The following is an 18,167-nucleotide window of genomic DNA, read 5'->3' on the forward strand; positions in this document are numbered from 1 at the left end:
ACTCCACGAGGTGAGATCTTGCATGGAGTCCCAGGCCGAGGGAGATTGACAGTTCTTTTGTGTTTCTTCCATTTGCGAATAATCGCACCAACTGTTGTCACCTTCTCACCAAGCTGCTTGGCGATAGTCTTGTAGCCCATTCCAGCCTTGTGTAGGTCTACAATCTTGTCCCTGACATCCTTGGAGAGCTCTTTGGCCTTGGCCATGGTGGAGAGTTTGGAATCTGATTGATTGATTGCTTCTGTGGACAGGTGTCTTTTATACAGGTAACAAGCTGAGATTAGGAGCACTCCCTTTAAGAGTGTGCTCCTAATCTCAGCTCGTTACCTGTATAAAAGACACCTGGGAGCCAGAAACATTTCTGATTGAGAGGGGGTCAAATACTTATTTCCCTCATTAAAATGCAAATCAATTTATACAAATTTTAACATGCGTTTTTCTGGATTTTTTTGTTGTTATTCTGTCTCTCACTGTTCAAATAAACCTACTATTAAAATTATAGACTGATCATTTCTTTGTCAGTGGGCAAACATACAAAGTCAGCAGGGGATCAAATACTTTTTTCCCTCACTGTATAAAGTGTAATATTGGGATGCAAACTCAAAATTGAATAAATTTCAATTCTATATCTGACATGGTACAGGTGTCTTCTTGTTTTTAAGCCCATAACCATTAGTGTGAGGTGTATACTTTTGTTTCAAAGAAGATTTGTTTAAGACTACCAAGAAACACTCTGTGTGACCCTGATTTAGCCCACTGCAGTAAAAGGTTAAATGTACTGTGAATGTTCCAAAGCCAAGCAACTATTCTGCACCATTCCCAGAATGTTGTGGGAAGATTGTATGCAAAATAGCCATAGGACAACCACGCTCTCACCAAGCTCTAAGAAACATATGGTTCTCAGAACATTATGTGCTAGCTGGGTACTGACCTTTGAGGCAGAAATAGAGTCACCCTGAGAGATGTCAACAGGGAGCCCCAAGCGAGATTTGGTTGGGGGGCTCACACCTCACGCCAAAACATTTTAGTGGCCCCCCTCTTGACCTGTGGAGAGATTTGTTTTTGTTCATTTTCTGTAATACTACACATTTTGCGATGGGCCGTAGAGAAAATGTTGCAGTTTTAAAGCAAGTTTTCTGCAATTCTACACATTTTTCCATGAGGCGGAGAGAAAACGTTGCAATTTAATAACACATTTCATGGGGCCCTAAGCGACCGCTTACAGTATGTCGCACACACACAATCCATGTCTCAATAGTCTCAAGGCTTAAAATCTTTATTTAACCTGTCTGTAAACAATATAAATGTACAAATACATTCTCAGTTGGTTGCATAAATAATGATGATTACTAAATGTTACATGAAATGTAAATATGAAAATCAAAACCGAATGGAAACACCTTTGTTAATATGTATTGGTAATAATTAACTTAATAGTGAGGCATGGAATAATATTTTTTGCTTTTATCACGCTGGATGTTTGAAATATGATTAGGTGATTTGAGTCATGCTTCTTCAGTAGTGGAATAAAGACAATTAGCACTTGAATGTTGTAAATTAATACTGTGTGTAAATACTGGAGGGATGTATGATTGTTAATAAAATTGTTCATAGACCAATTTTTGATACTGTATCTATATGTATGCAAGTACTTTGAAATTACGTTTAAATCGTTGAAACAACGACCTGAAAAAGACGTATTTTCAACTTTCACTTTCAACCAAAACCGAACGTCGACTGACGTCTTTGTATAGTCGTTTTTTCAACGACATAAAAATGTATTTTCAACGACACTTTCAACCAAAACCGAACGTCGATTGGGCGTCGGGCAGAGCTGTCTTTTCAATGTCTTTTCAACAACATTTTGCTAGGTGGGTTATGCCTGGAACCAGCCCTGGATGTCAGACCACACCAGCACCACCAGGAGTCAATGTGTAATTTCAACGCTTCTCGAATACTCCTCACATGACAGCCTTTACAAATCCATGTTGGAGCTCACTGTTATACACTCTTAGAAAAAAGGGTTCAAAAGGGTTCTTCAGCTGTCCCCATAGGAGAACTCTTTTTGGTTAAAGGTAAAAATAAATATTTATAAAAAAAATTGAAATATCAAACTTACATAAGTATTCAGACCCTTTGCTATTGTAGCGTCATACCCAATGAGACTCGAGGCTGTAATCGTTGCAAAAAAATATATAAACTGAAATATCAAATTTACATAAGTATTCAGACCCTTTACTCAATCCTTTGTTAAAGTACTGAGTAAAGGGTCTGAATACTTATGTAAATGTGATATTTCAGTTTATTTATTTTTTTGCAAATAAAATCTACAAACCCGTTTTTGCTTTGTCATTATGGGGTATTGTGTGTATAATGATGAGATATATTGTGTGTATATTGATGAGGGGAAAAAACAATTGTATCCATTTTAGAATAAGGCTGTAACGTAACAAAATGTGGAAAAAGTCAAGGGGTCTGAATACTTTCCAAATGCACTGTATATGGTCTCCAATGTTTATTGAAAACATTAATACATTTGCACAATGAGCACTTGTTGTCTGTCAAATACACCATTACAGTTGTTGGTTAGCTAGGGAATTTTAGCCATATTAGCATTGACATGAAATCAGTCAAAATACCTCAAACCAAGACATGGTATCAAGAACATGATGAAACGAGCCACTTACGATTCCCCACAGTTTCTTGTCATTCTTGCTAGCTATCTGGCCATCCAGAATCACAACAACAACACACTGACTTCTGCCCCATGGAGGGCGCGCACATCGTTTTCGTGATGTTGTCAGCTAACCCAGCTATGAGAACAGCCGAATAACAATTTTAGGTTGTAGATAGCACCTTTTTTTCTAAGTAAGTAAATGAAGACTTGTTAAGAAACAGACACCTGTGTGAAGTGGTTCCACCACCGTCATTTGCCAACATGCTCTTTATGTCTTTATCTTGTTTCCCTCCCTGTTACAGGATGGGGTCGCAGTTCCGGAGCGACCCACTAGGTGTCATCCTCTGACAACCTTAGGCACCTCCTCACTCACAGTCTGGACTAATCATTATCCTATTGGTGTCATCTGTGTCTACCTGTTCACCTGTGTATTTATGCCCTCACTTCCCTGTGTTCCCTTGCTCTGTTTTCTCTGCTAGTTCTCGAGGCCAAAAAGTACTAATCAGTGTCTGATCGCGAGACGTATGTACAGGTACTTGAGAAGTGTTCTCCCTGTTTCATTGTTGTTTTCAGTCGTAGTTAGTATTTCGTATGTTTGCTGTCAGCCTGTTTTTGGAGACCAATTTGATCCTCCTTTATTTTTTTGTGACAAGTCCGCTATTTTATATCCTGGTTTTGGGACCACCAGTAAAGATCCTTGTTTCACCATCTCTACCTACTGTCTATCCTGCATCGGACCTGGGTCACACCTCACACCAACCCTTACACCTCCCCTGGTCATAGACATGATTTAGCCTCACCAATTCACTTTTATACAGTGCATTTGGAAAGTATTCAGACCCATTGACTTTTTCCACATTTTGTACCGTTACAGCCTTATTCTAAAATGGATTAAATGTATTGTTTTACTCATCAATCTACACACAATACCCCATAATGACAAAGTGAAAACAGATTTTTAGATATTTTTGTATATTTATTTAAAATAATATAAAATAAATACCTTATTTACATAAGTATTCAAATCCTTTGCTATGAGACTCGAAATTGAGCTAAGTTGCATCCTGTTTCCCGATGGTCACTGTAGTTTGCCCTGGCTTCATTGAATTTCTTCACTTGACATGAGGAGCCTCGGCCAAGCGGGGCTCGTCCCTTTGACATTCGGTTGATCCGCTTGGCGGGAGCGGACCCTTTTCCGTCTTACAGACTGGCCGTCAGTCGTCCTGAGAGTCATCAATGTGCTACGCACTAATTACCGGATTGAGATCGCCAAGGACTAGCGCTACTGTATCTGGCAACCTTCAGCTAGGATGGGCATCCGTTTCCTACTGCTTGTCTCGGTCTGGCACCGTAAGAAACCTTGAGGGCAATATAACAAAAGGGATTATTCGACCGGTAATCGGAGGTAGCGCCCTCAGCCGTTGTATGAAGATGTTCTGATTTTATGTTCGCTTATGCTTATGTGATACTTGTTACCGTTCCTGCCCCTCGCACCTCACCGCATGCGTGTCAATATTGATGGCTGTGTGTTGTGGTGGGGGGGCACTTGGATTACCGTGCCCTCCCTTGTTTGCTTTCCACCGAGGCTAGAGGCTGTGCAGGGTTTGGAAGTTTGCCATTCTTCTCCCTGTCGGCCTTTCGCCATGGTGTTGGTCATTGTTCGCAGAATGGTTTTAGATAGAGCTGAAGCGTCCAGGCGCTCCGCCGCCGCCGTCGCCAAGGCGACGGGAGGGGAGACATTATACCGCCGCCTGCCCGGGGGCGCAGAGTGGTTTGCTAGGTACCTGGGGCCGCGAATGGGTCGTGGGAAGGACCCAATCGCTTGATATGTGAGACCGTGGTGGGAAGACCCGGTTCACCGGCTTCCCCAATCCCTGCCCCATGTGGCTGTGTCTAGCGGGGAGAGGGGATGGCGCCGGTCGGGCACATCCCAGGCAATATGGTTGGGGGGCCCTTTCATTACCGTGTCCTCCCATTTCTACTCCCTTCGGCCTGCACCGTCATCGTCGTGCCCTTAGTTATGATGACGGCCGAAGTGGTCTCCCAGCCATGGTTGGGGTTTTCGTTGTCAGGAGTACTGAGGAGTATCAAGCCCACTTGACCTGATGCGGCCCCGGGTGGTTTATTCACCCTCCTCACTCGGGGCCTCTTCCTCTAGTCGGGCAGCGTGGAAGAATTCCCTCAGCAGATCTACAGTCTAATGACACCTGATCTATGCCAATTGTGAAGTATTCTTTGCAAACTGTTTCATTACTTTTATGATGTGTTCCACAGTACTCACAGTAGTATATAATATTGTAGAAAATATTCTGTGTCAAATGAAGCACATTTGTGAATTACTCTCTATGAAAAAGTATTACTCTATGAAAAATGTATGCACTCACTAACTGTAAGTCGCTCTGGATAAGAGCATCTGAAAATGACTAAAATGTAAATGTAAATATGGCTTCACCATGGTGTTTTAACCTATGGAACATAGTGCATGAAGTCCTCTTACCTCTTGATTTTAGAAACTGGCAGCAGAATGTCAGAGCGCTGGGCACAGTGGCACCCTTGTTCCCTACAAATGTGACCTTTCAAATGAAGAGGAGATCCTTTCCATGTTTTCTGCCTTCAAGACTCTCCATCAGGGAGTGGATGTGTGCATCAACAATGCTGGCCTGGCCCATTCAGAGTCACTGTTGAATGGCAAAACCGATGGCTGGAGGACAATGATTGATGTAGGTGTCACTGTCAATGATCTCTGTGTTTATGTCAACTGCTGTCCATATTTATCTTTTATTTTTATTTTCATTTAGCAGACACTCTTAACCAGAGCGACTCACAGTCAAAAAGCAAGGGATGTTTTCACTATCCTGTGTCATGCTCTGCATCATTTAATAGCATTTCTTATTGATGTAACCGTCAATCTCTGTGTTAATGTCACTGACCATATTTATCTAAAAAAAACAAGGGATGGCCGTCACACGTTCTGTGTCATTCACTCAATTTTTTAATATCACATTGATATTCAATGGATGTATTTTACAGGTGAACATCATTGCATTGTCTATCTGCACAAGAGAGGCATACCAGTCTATGAAGGAGAGGAAGGTGGATGATGGCACATCATAAACATAAACAGGTACCGTACAACTCTATCTCTACCTTCAGATATGCAATTGGACTCAGGTTGCAGTGAATGCTTTTCTTTGGACAATCCACTGGTAGTACAAACCATAATGTATCTTCTTCTATTATAGTATGAGTGGACATCGTGTAGTTTCCAGTGCTGATACAAACTTCTATAGTGCTACCAAGTATGCTGTGACTGCCCTGACAGAAGGGCTGCGGCAAGAGCTGCGAGAGGCTAAAAACCCACATTCGAGCCATGGTAAGTTATTAATTCCTAGTCTTCTTATTAGAAATATTTCATTATATTGTCAATGAGCTGATCAGTCGTCCGTAGCCACCCAACACTGAATTGCGCTCATTTATCATATTGTGAGTACAGTACACCAACATTACACTGCTGAAAACAATGTGTTCTATTATTGGTAACGTTCCACAATATCAGGCCATTGTGTCCTCATGACAGACTACATTGATTTTAAAAATCAACAGATTTATCTAGCTAATGCACAATGTAATCATTAGAGCCATTAACGTAAAGCTGAAACTAACCCAGTGTTTCTGTTTTCCTCTGGACAGTGTTTATCTCCTGGTATGGTGGAAACAGAATTTGCTTTCCGGCTTCACAGACTCCATCCAGAGAAGGCTGCTGCTACCTACGACAGTTTGAAGGTGAATAATAAAATTAAAAAAAGATATCTGTGCATACAGGCTTTATGATTGTGTTTGAATGTGTACGTTATAATTCTACTGCCTTCCTACAGTGTTTAGAAGCAGTCGACATTTTTTATGAATGAAGATTATTATTTGCCATGAAAATTATTGTAGGCTACTCTACAGCCCCTTCACAATCTGATACTTACAGTTGAAGTCGGAAGTTTACATACACTTAGGTTGGAGTCATTAAAACTAGTTTTTCAACCACTCCACAAATTTCTTGTTAACAAACTATAGTTTTGGCAAGTCGGTTAGGACATCTACTTTGTGCATGACACAAGTAATTTTTCCAATAATTGTTTACAGACAGATTATTTCACTTATAATTCACTGTATCACAATTCCAGTGGGTCAGAAGTTTACATACACTAAGTTGACTGTGCCTTTAATCAGCTTGGAAAATTCCAGAAAATGTTGTCATGGCTTTAGAAGCTTCTGATAGGCTAATTGATATCATTTGAGTCAATTGGAGGTGTACATGTGGATGTATTTCAAGGCCTACCTTCAAACTCAGTGGCTCTTTGCTTGACATCATGGGAAAATCAAAAGAAATCAGCCAAGACCTCAGAAAAAAGATTGTAGACCTCCACAAGTTTGGTTCATCCTTGGGAGCAATTTCCAAACGCCTGAAGGTACCACGTTCATCAGTACAAAAAATAATACGCAAGTATAAACACCATGGGACCACGCAGCCGTCATACTGCTCAGGAAGGAGATGCGTTCTGTCTCCTAGAGATTAACGTACTTTGGTGCGAAAAGTGCAAATCAATCCCAGAACAACAGCAAAGGACCTTGTGAAGATGCTGGAGGAAACGGGTATAAAAGTATCTATATCCACAGTAAAACGAGTCCTATATCAACATAACCTGAAAGGGCGCTCAGCAAGGAAGAAGCCACTGCTCCAAAACCGCCATAAAAAAAGCCAGACTAAGGTTTGCAATGCAAAATAGTTGGGAAGAGATCTTTGACGTACCGATCCCATGGCATAGTGTTTATGAACTGACACGCAAAACGACACCGGATTCAAAAATTAGAATCTTTCAATTTAAATTATTATATAAAATTCTTGCTACCAATAGAATGTTATTTATATGGGGGATACAATCTTCCCAGCTCTGCAGATTTTGCTGTGAAGAGACAGAATCATTAGATCATTTGTTTTGGTTCTGTCCATTTGTAGCTTGTTTTTGGACACAGGTCCAGGAATGGCTAAAGGATTGCAATATTTACCTGGAGCTAACCTTGCAGATAGCATTACTGGGTGATCTGAAAAGTCATAGTCAATCAATCAATAATATAATAATACTTTTAGCAAAAATGTATATTTTTAATTCACAATCTGTAGAAGCAATGAGAATAGAAAGGTTCAGAACTTTTGTAAAACAACACAGTACGGTTGAAATATATATGGCAAATAGAAATCCTATATGGATGGTGTTAAGAGATAGATGGGAGGTATTGAATAGAGTTGAAGGATGGGACTAATAACAAATAACAACAAATAATAACAAAGATAGCTAATAATGTAAGCATACTGTGTCCATAATAAGTATATAGGTTGTATGTTGGGAGCTTTTGGGAAAGAGCACAGTTAGAAAGATATGGCATATAGAAGCAAACCGGATGGACATCATGAAAATGATTGGAGAGGTTGAGAGTAGAAGAAGTTCAGGAGCAAAAAAATAAATAAAAATATATATATACAGTGAGGGAAAAAAGTATTTGATCCCCTGCTGATTTTGTACGTTTGCCCACTGAGAAAGACATGATCAATCTATAATTTTAATGGTAGGTTTATTTGAACAGTGAGAGACAGAATAACAACAAAAGAATCCAGAAAAACACGTCAAAAATGTTATAAATTGATTTTCATTTTAATGAGGGAAATAAGTATTTGACCCCTCTGCAAAACATTACTTAGTACTTGGTGGCAAAACCCTTGTTGGCAATCACAGAGGTCAGACGTTTCTTGTAGTTGTCCACCAGGTTTGCACACATCTCAGGAGGGATTTTGTCCCACTCCTCTTTGCAGATCTTCTCCAAGTCATTAAGGTTTCGAGGCTGACGTTTGGCAACTCGAACCTTCAGCTCCCTCCACAGATTTTCTATGGGATTAAGGTCTGGAGACTGGCTAGGCCACTCCAGGACCTTAATGTGCTTCTTCTTGAGCTACTCCTTTGTCGCCTTGGCCGTGTGTTTTGGGTCATTGTCATGCTGGAATACCCATCCACGACCCATTTTCAATGCCCTGGCTGAGGGAAGGAGGTTCTCACCCAAGATTTGACGGTACATGGCCCCGTCCATCGTCCCTTTGATGTGGTGAAGTAGTCCTGTCCCCTTAGCAGAAAAACACCCCCAAAGCATAATGTTCCCACCTCCATGTTTGACGGTGGGGATGGTGTTCTTGGGGTCATAGGCAGCATTCCTCCTCCTCCAAACACGGCGAGTTGAGTTGATGCCAAAGAGCTCGATTTTGGTCTCATCTGACCACAACACTTTCACCCAGTTCTCCTCTGAATCATTCAGATGTTCATTGGCAAACTTCAGACGGGCCTGTATATGTGCATTCTTGAGCAGGGGGACCTTGCGGGCGCTGCAGGATTTCAGTCCTTCACGGCGTAGTGTGTTACCAATTGTTTTCTTGGTGACTATGGTACCAGCTGCCTTGAGATCATTGACAAGATCCTCCCGTGTAGTTCTGGGCTGATTCCTCACCGTTCTTATGATCATTGCAACTCCACGAGGTGAGATCTTGCATGGAGCCCCAGGACGAGGGAGATTGACAGTTATTTTGTGTTTCTTCCATTTGCGAATAATCGCACCAACTGTTGTCACCTTCTCACCAAGCTGCTTGGCGATGGTCTTGTAGCCCATTCCAGCTTGTGTAGGTCTACAATCTTGTCCCTGACATCCTTGGAGAGCTCTTTGGTCTTGGCCATGGTGGAGAGTTTGGAATCTGATTGATTGATTGCTTCTGTGGACAGGTGTCTTTTATACAGGTAACAAACTGAGATTAGGAGCACTCCCTTTAAGAGTGTGCTCCTAATCTCAGCTCATTACCTGTATAAAAGACACCTGGGAGCCAGAAGTCTTTCTGATTGAGAGGGGGTCAAATACTTTTTTCCCTCATTAAAATGCAAATCAATTTATAACATTTTTGACATTCGTTTTTCTGGATTTTTTTGTTGTTATTCTGTCTCTCATTGTTCAAATAAACCTACCGTTAAAATTATAGACTGATCATGTCTTTGTCAGTGGGCAAACGTACAAAATCAGCAGGGGATCAAATACTTTTTTCCCTCACTGTATATATATATATATATATATAATATAATTATTATAAAATTAACTCTGTCCATAAGGTGTAGATAGTAAGTATAGACCGGAAGTAGAGGCCTGGGCATTGTTGTTCACTAATTTACTCCAAGTAGGGAAAGGATGGTGGGGTTGAAAAGTAATAAAGGGGAGGATATATATATATTTTTTAAACATGGGGGATTGGAAGTGATGCAGACAATTACATTGATAGAAGATACAATCTATCTGCAATATTAAGCTGATCCATTCCCCCCCGAAAAAAATAAAAAATAATAAAAAAAAGGTTTGTAACTGCACATGGGGACAAATATTGTACTTTTTTGTAGAATTGTTTGCCCATAATGACCATCGTTATGTTTGGAGGAAAAAAGGGGGACTTGCAAGCCGAAGAACCTCCATCCCAACCATGAAGCACGGGGGTGGCAGCAGCATGCTGTGGGGGTGCTTTGCTGCAGGAGGGACTTGTGCACTTCACAAAATAGATGGCAGGAAAATTATGTGGATATATTGAAGCAACATCTCAAGACATCAGTCAGGAAGTTAAAGCTTGGTCGCAAATGGGTCTTCCAAATGGACAATGACCCCAAGCACACTTCCAAAGTTGTGCCAAAATGGCTTAAGGACAACAAAGTCAAGGTATTGGAGTGGCCATCACAAAGCCCTGACCTCAATCCTATAGAAAATGTGTGGGCGGAACTGAAAAAGTGTGTGCGAGCAAGGAGGCCTACAAACCTGACTCAGTTACACCAGCTCTGTCAGGAGGAATGGGCCAAAATTCACCCAAATTATTGTAGGAAGCTTGTGGAAGGCTACCCAAAACGTTTGACCCAAGTTAAAGGCAATGCTACCAAATACTAATTGAGTGTATGTAAACTTCTGACCCACTGGGAATGTGATGAAAGAAATAAAAGCTGAAATAAATCATTCTCTCTACTATTATTCTGACATTTCACATTCTTAAAATAAAGTGGTGATCTAACTGACCTAAAACAGGGAATTTTTATTGTGAAAAACTGAGTTTAAATGTATTTGGCTAAGATGTATGTAAACTTCCGACTTCAACTGTACATTAAATGAGCTTCAGATAAATTCAATTTTCTGTGACATTGTGTAACAACACTATTACAGTTTTCCATCAGTATTTTGATTATTTTTTAATGAATGTGTTTTCTAAAATAAAGTTATATTTCAAGTTAATTTTGTGTACTGGTGTTGATGATATAATACTGTAAACACAAGGTCCAATTAAACTGAATAACATTTTCTATGTTACATAAAAATATTACAAAAAGAAGACATTGAAAAGTAATGCAAAACCAAAATGTCTTATGTTGCATAGCATAACACTTGAAAAATAATATACGAAGACATTGAAAAGTATAATGCAAGGATTGCACTCTACAATCCAAGGAGATCTGTGTTCCATCTGTGACGTGCCTCGCCTTCATTTAGAGATTGAGGGATTTTTCTGCATTCCAGTCTTGGAAATTTGCTTGCGCCTAGCTAGCTAATACATTTTGGTCGTGGGGAAATGAATCTATTTTCCATATCACACTTCGCTAATTAGTCAACTTAACAAGGAGCCGGTCCTGAATCCTGTCACATAGGTATGTACTGTTATGGGCAATGGGAGTCAGCCAGCTGTTTCTGGCAATACAACTGCATGCTAGCTACAGTAGATGGGGTTAGCTCGGTAGCCATCTCTTTCCATTGTTGTTATGCAAGCTAGCTAGCTATCTTGTTGTAGCTAAGAAGAATGATACCTGCAGCTCCAGCCTGATATCCGTTGGATAGCTAAGACTACCTTTGACTATTTGCAAAGTCATATGCATTTGTATCGTAGCTAACTAGCTAAACCTTTTGATATCTAGCAATGTCCTCACTCCCTGGCTATAATAATGTTCTTCTGCATTTTACCAGTCAGCCATGGCAGACAGCAGCGTCTTATCATCATAGCGTATTGTAGCCTAATATTTATTTGTTGACAATAAGGTTTCCTTATGACATAGCCATACTTAAACACTTAAACTGTCAAATATGGTGTAATAAATTAGTTAACGTTTTTAAAATGATGGAATAATTTTGTCCTATGTCATGTCCCATAACATTGTTTCCAAATACTTTTCTTTGACACATAACTAGCTAATGAAAATCATGTTGTTTAGTTGTTTATTATCTATTCAACAGCCCCTAAACATGGATTTCATCGAGAGGGAAGCAGAGGAGTCTGAGGAGGAATTTGGGAGTCCAGAGAACACAGAGAAAAAGGCACTGAAGCATGCTAGAGCAAATGATGGTAATCTATTCATTGTACAGCATGATAATAATTTTGATTTTATTTCAAAGATGTCCCTTGACAGAGTTTTTATCATCACAACTACCCTAAATAAGATCGATGGTAACAATGTGCAGGCTGCACACGTCATGTGTCATCTTACTTGATGTGCAACTTCTTGATTTGTGACTTAGATGAGGAGGAGGAAGAGGAGAATACAGAGGACCAAGATGAGGATGGAAACCTCCGTGGTCTGATTGATGATGGTGGGGATGAAGGAGAAGGGGAGGAAGAGGAAGAGGATGAGGAAGAAGGGAAGAAAGATAAAGAAGGAGATAGTGACTCTGGGGAGGAAATTGGACACCGTAAGAGGAAGAGAAGTAAGTGGTCATTCATAAATTGGTGTAAATGCACTGTGATTGCTTCCTTCTCTTCAGTCTTTGAATAAACTATAATGGCGTAAACCCTTTGATTATATTTTGCCCATTCAGATTCAAGCCTTCATGATTTGTGACACCAAACAGTGTGCAGCAGAATCATGAATATCAGTAATAATCACCTTTAGTGTTTGAGTATCTTGCGTTTTCTGTCTACAGGCTTTGACGACCGCTTGGATGATGATGATATTGATCTCATTGAGGAGAATTTGGGAGTAAAAGTGAAAAGGGTAAGTATTCCGATGCCATTCTGACAAGCAAAATGCATTGTCATCAGGACATTGTATAACACACAGCTGAGGTCTCATGTCATGTCCCACAGTCCCACTCTCTAAAAATACTATGTAAAAGGATATTGACAGAAATGTTTCCCTGATACCTCTACTCCTTACTTATCCCCATAAACAGCAAAAGTTCCGTCGTTTGCGAGACATGTCGGACGATGAGGATGAGGAGGGAGATGAAGACGTCAGGGAGGCCCATGAGAAGGACATGATAGCGGATGAGATCTTCATGGGGACGGGAGCGGATGAGGGCGAAGCATTGGATGTGCCTTTGCATCCCGGGGAGGATGAGGAGGAGGATGATGAAGAGTCTGGTATGAAACATTTTAGTTGCTTCATCTATAAACAGTGGAGTTGTTTTGAGTTAGCCGTTTGAAAATATTTGAGTCATTTTTTTATTTTTATTTCCTCAGATATCGATGACTTTATTGTGGATGATGACGGACAGCCCTTGAAGAAACCCAAGTGGAGGAAGAAGCTGCCTGGATATACAGATGCGTAAGTGATTCTGACATTTAATTTAATCACTTAGATCCCCATTTGCAGTAGCCTCTCCACCTGCAAGAAGTCTTATCTGTGCAATATAATTTGATATGGTAGATGTGTCCCAAATGGCACCCTATTCCCCTATGGGCCCTGGTCAAAAGTAGTGCACTATAAAGGGAATAGGGTGCCGTTTGGGACATAGAGGGTGCCATTTGGGACATAGACATGTTTACTTTACTCACATGCAATATTTAGTACTGAGCACCACTCCCTTTTTACAGAGCCCTTCAGGAGGCCCAGGAGATATTCGGAGGGGACTTTGACTTTGCCGAGTTTGACACTGAAGCCTATGAAGATGCAGAGGAGGAGGAGGAGGATGCAGATGAAGAGTCATGGGACCGGCCCAAGAAGCAGGCCAAGAAGAGGGTGGGTCGACGCAGTATCTTTGAGATCTATGAGCCTAGCGAGCTGGAGAGCAGTCACATGACGGATCAGGACAATGAGATCCGCTCCACTGACATGCCAGAGAGGTTCCAGGTGTGTATACTTCTATAGGGAGCGTCCCAAATGGCACCCGGACCCATAGGGCTCTGGTCAAAAGTAGTGCACTATATAGGGAATAGGGTGCCATTTGGGACACAGTTATAGTCATTAGGACACGTGAGCACCTGAAACTCACCTATAACTGTTATGGGCTTGACTGTAGCCCAGTGGTATTTAAACTTTTTCAGGGGGGACTCCATTTCTTCAGCCAGAATTTCTGGGGACCACATTTTTTTTGCAATATCGCGTGACCCCACCCCACGCCAAATATAATGACACAACCTTAAAATCAGTACATTTCGATTTTTACATCAACAAATAACCTTAAATTCATTACATTTTCATCTCTTATCAAAATGAAAAGAAACCAATAAATACATTTACTAAATAAAATACAAAAATTATAATTATCTTTCTCAAAAACCTTTGCATATTGTCCCATACAATAATCTGTACTCTTAATTTTTGGCCCCCCCCCCCCGAGGTCGACCTCACTGTAGTTCCCCCGCGACCCCGACTTTGAATACCACTGACTTTGAATACCACTGACTTTGAATACCACTGCATACCCTTTTCTATGTGTGTGGTCTTGTTGTTTTTAGCTACGCTCCACTCGTGTGAAGCCAGCAGAGGATGATGAGCTGGAACAAGAGGCTGAGTGGATCTATAGGAATGCCTTCTCTACTCTCACCATCTCCATGCAGGTACTGGAGTGAGGATCTTTTAGCTAGGTCTCATAAGACAATTAGTTCAAGCTGAAGCTACAGTCTAGGTCTGTTTTTAAAATGCTTGTGTTTTTTAAAATCTAATATTCTGTGTTTTCAGGAGAATGCAGACTATTTGGACAGAGGTCCAACCACTTCTTTCAGCAGAAAAGGCCCCAGCACCATCCAGAAGATAAAAGAGGCTTTGAATTTCATGAGAAACCAACATTTTGAGGTATTACACAGTCCCTCTAGTACTGTAGGTAAAGTTGAGTTCTTCCATATAATTTTTCACAGTTAATACAACTTTCTTCATTGTTTCACCTTTAGGTTCCGTTCATAGCGTTCTACAGGAAAGAGTATGTGGAGCCTGAACTCAATATCAATGATCTGTGGAAGGTTTGGCAGTGGGATGAGAAGGTAATATACTGTAGCATTGGATTTTTGTTAACTTTAACCCTTCATTTATTCTCTCTGTTTAATTACTGTTTAATGTGGGACTTTCTTTCCTCCTCAGTGGACCCAGCTGAAAACCCGCAAACAGAACCTGAGACGCCTGTTCCAGAAGATGCAAGGATACCAGTTTGAACAGATCTCAGCAGACCCAGATAAGCCACTGGCTGATGGCATTCGACCACTAGACACTTCAGATTTAGAGAGGTAAGGCTTGTCATGTCAAACATGCTTGTAAGTAAGGGTTGTCTGAGCCAGAACGGCCCATCTTCTGTTTCTGTAGCGTGAGGCAGCTTGATGTACAAGTACACCCCCTGGACAGTACGCTAGTTATGTTATGACACCTTTATTATCTTTGTTGTATCGGAATGCTTACCTGATTATGTTTGTCTGACAAGGCTGAAGGATGTCCAGTCTAGTGATGAACTGGGCGACGTCTACAACCATTTCCTGCTGTACTATGGCCGGGATATTCCAAAGATGCAGAATGCAGCCAGGTCCAGCAAGAAGAAGCTGAAGAAGATCAAAGAAGTGGATGAAGATGGTACGATTTAGATTATATATTGTAAGATTGTGAAAGCACCTTTGCCCTCACCAGAGTAATTCTCATGTCTTCTGTTCGCAGGTAATGAGCAGGAAGTAGAGGAGGAGGAAGAGGAAGAAGAGGAGCAGTCGAAGGGGCCGGACCTGAAGCTTGCGTCTCGCAGGGATATGTACAGCATCTGCCAGTGTGCAGGACTGGGTGAGTGCTTTATCATGTGTGTCCAGTAGGTGCCACTATCAGCACCTATTACAGACATATTTGTGTGCCATACAGTACATCTTCAGGTCTATACAGTTAGCTCGTGATTATACAAAAACTTGCGAAAGAATGTGCGACTGGAAAACTGTGACTAGTGTACTTAAACAGAGTTTGCCAATCGAAGTACACTTGCTGTATCACAAGCCGACTGTATTTGCAGCTGTTTTTGAGTCCACCATTTAAAGGCTTCTCTCATCAGATGGCCTGGCCAAGAAGTTTGGTCTGACTCCAGAGCAGTTTGGAGAGAACCTACGTGACAGTTACCAGCGTCACGAGACGGAGCAGTTTCCTGCTGAGCCCATGGAGCTGGCTAAGGACTACATCTGCAGGTTAACCAGCGACACATTATTGCACTTTATACAGAAAACACTTTCATATAAAGATAACCCAACCATTTCAGCAGTAACAGGGGTGGTGTTGAGAGGTGAATATGCAAACTTGTACATGGCTGCATCTCAAGTGGCACCATTTGAGATGCAAACCTATACCTTCCACAATAATACTAATAGTACAGTGGGGGAAAAAAGTATTTAGTCAGCCACCAATAGTGCAAGTTCTCCCACTTAAAAAGATGAGAGAGGCCTGTAATTTTCATCATAGGTACACGTCAACTATGACAGACAAAATGAGAAAGAAAATCACATTGTAGGATTTGTAATGAATTTATTTGCAAATTATGGTGGAAAATAAGTATTTGGTCACCTACAAACAAGCAAGATTTCTGGCTCTCACAGACCTGTAACTTCTTCTTTAAGAGGCTCCTCTGTCCTCCACTTGTTACCTGTATTAATGGCACCTGTTTGAACTTGTTATCAGTATAAAAGACACCTGTCCACAACCTCAAACAGTCACACTCCAAACTCCACTATGGCCAAGACCAAAGAGCTGTCAAAGGACACCAGAAACAAAATTGTAGACCTGCACCAGGCTGGGAAGACTGAATCTGCAATAGGTAAGCAGCTTGGTTTGAAGAAATCAACTGTGGGAGCAATTATTAGGAAATGGAAGACATACAAGACCACTGATAATCTCCCTCGATCTGGGGCTCCACGCAAGATCTCACCCTGTGGGGTCAAAATGATCACAAGAACGGTGAGCAAAAATCCCAGAACCACACGGGGGGACCTAGTGAATGACCTGCAGAGAGCTGGGACCAAAGTAACAAAGGCTACCATCAGTAACACACTACGCCGCCAGGGACTCAAATCCTGCAGTGACAGACGTGTCCCCCTGCTTAAGCCAGTACATGTCCAGGCCCGTCTGAAGTTTGCTAGAGTGCATTTGGATGATCCAGAAGAGGATTGGGAGAATGTCATATGGTCAGATGAAACCAAAATATAACTTTTTGGTAAAAACTCAACTCGTCGTGTTTGGAGGACAAAGAATGCTGAGTTGCATCCAAAGAACACCATACCTACTGTGAAGCATGGGGGTGGAAACATCATGCTTTGGGGCTGTTTTTCTGCAAAGGGACCAGGACGACTGATCCGTGTAAAGGAAAGAATGAATGGGGCCATGTATCGTGAGATTTTGAGTGAAAACCTCCTTCCATCAGCAAGGGCATTGAAGATGAAACGTGGCTGGGTCTTTCAGCATGACAATGATCCCAAACACACCACCCGGGCAACGAAGGAGTGGCTTCGTAAGAAGCATTTCAAGGTCCTGGAGTGGCCTAGCCAGTCTCCAGATCTCAACCCCATAGAAAATCTTTGGAGGGAGTTGAAAGTCTGTGTTGCCCAGCGACAGCCCCAAAACATCACTGTTCTAGAGGAGATCTGCATGGAGGAATGGGCCAAAATACCAGCAACAGTGTGTGAAAACCTTGTGAAGACTTACAGAAAACGTTTGACCTGTGTCATTGCCAACAAAGGGTATATAACAAAGTATTGAGAAACTTTTGTTATTGACCAAATACTTATTTTCCACCATAATTTGCAAATCAATTCATTAAAAATCCTACAATGTGATTTTCTGGAATTATTTTTCTCATTTTGTCTGTCATAGTTGACGTGTACCTATGATGAAAATTACAGGCCTCTCTCATCTTTTTAAGTGGGAGAACTTGCACAATTGGTGGCTGACTAAATACTTTTTTTCTCTCTGCCTGTGCAGCCAATTCAGCACAGCGGAGGCAGTACTGGAGGGGACTCGCTACATGGTGGCCATGCAGATAGCTCGAGAGCCTCTAGTCAGACATGTGCTCCGACAGACGTTCCAGGAGAGAGCCAAGATCAACATCAAACCCACCAAGAAGGGAAAGAAGGTATACACCATCTATTTGCAATAGGGTTGAAAAATCATGGTAATTTACCAAAAATTCCCAGTTTTTCCAGAAATCCCGGTTGGAAGATTTCTGGAAT

The 18,167-nt window shown here is 41.3% G+C and overlaps 1 protein-coding gene and 1 pseudogene across 2 annotated transcripts in view; both read left to right on the forward strand.

The window, feature by feature from the left end:
- Positions 1 to 4,344: 4,344 nt before the first annotated feature.
- Positions 4,345 to 6,585, forward strand: LOC311101946 (dehydrogenase/reductase SDR family member 11-like; annotated as a pseudogene). The gene is made up of 7 exons: positions 4,345 to 4,457; positions 4,575 to 4,611; positions 5,188 to 5,397; positions 5,708 to 5,801; positions 5,920 to 6,050; positions 6,368 to 6,460; positions 6,553 to 6,585. The product of its transcript is annotated as a dehydrogenase/reductase SDR family member 11-like (transcript).
- A 5,434-nt stretch (positions 6,586 to 12,019) lies between these two features.
- Positions 12,020 to 18,167, forward strand: part of LOC311102070 (transcription elongation factor SPT6-like) — a gene marked incomplete at its 5' end in the record, with an annotated part of 29,375 nt that continues 23,227 nt past the window's right edge. The window contains 14 exons of the mRNA XM_084143291.1: positions 12,020 to 12,119; positions 12,293 to 12,478; positions 12,695 to 12,765; positions 12,944 to 13,133; positions 13,233 to 13,317; positions 13,587 to 13,842; positions 14,451 to 14,552; positions 14,674 to 14,787; positions 14,883 to 14,972; positions 15,070 to 15,212; positions 15,404 to 15,549; positions 15,631 to 15,747; positions 16,007 to 16,136; positions 17,920 to 18,070. Of these exons, the coding sequence (XP_083999417.1) occupies positions 12,020 to 12,119; positions 12,293 to 12,478; positions 12,695 to 12,765; positions 12,944 to 13,133; positions 13,233 to 13,317; positions 13,587 to 13,842; positions 14,451 to 14,552; positions 14,674 to 14,787; positions 14,883 to 14,972; positions 15,070 to 15,212; positions 15,404 to 15,549; positions 15,631 to 15,747; positions 16,007 to 16,136; positions 17,920 to 18,070 (1,881 nt within the window). The remainder of the gene's footprint in view (positions 12,120 to 12,292; positions 12,479 to 12,694; positions 12,766 to 12,943; positions 13,134 to 13,232; positions 13,318 to 13,586; positions 13,843 to 14,450; positions 14,553 to 14,673; positions 14,788 to 14,882; positions 14,973 to 15,069; positions 15,213 to 15,403; positions 15,550 to 15,630; positions 15,748 to 16,006; positions 16,137 to 17,919; positions 18,071 to 18,167) is intronic.

The sequence above is a fragment of the Coregonus lavaretus genome, assembly GCF_964263955.1.
Source record: "Coregonus lavaretus genome assembly, chromosome: 26".
Taxonomy (NCBI): domain Eukaryota; kingdom Metazoa; phylum Chordata; class Actinopteri; order Salmoniformes; family Salmonidae; genus Coregonus; species Coregonus lavaretus.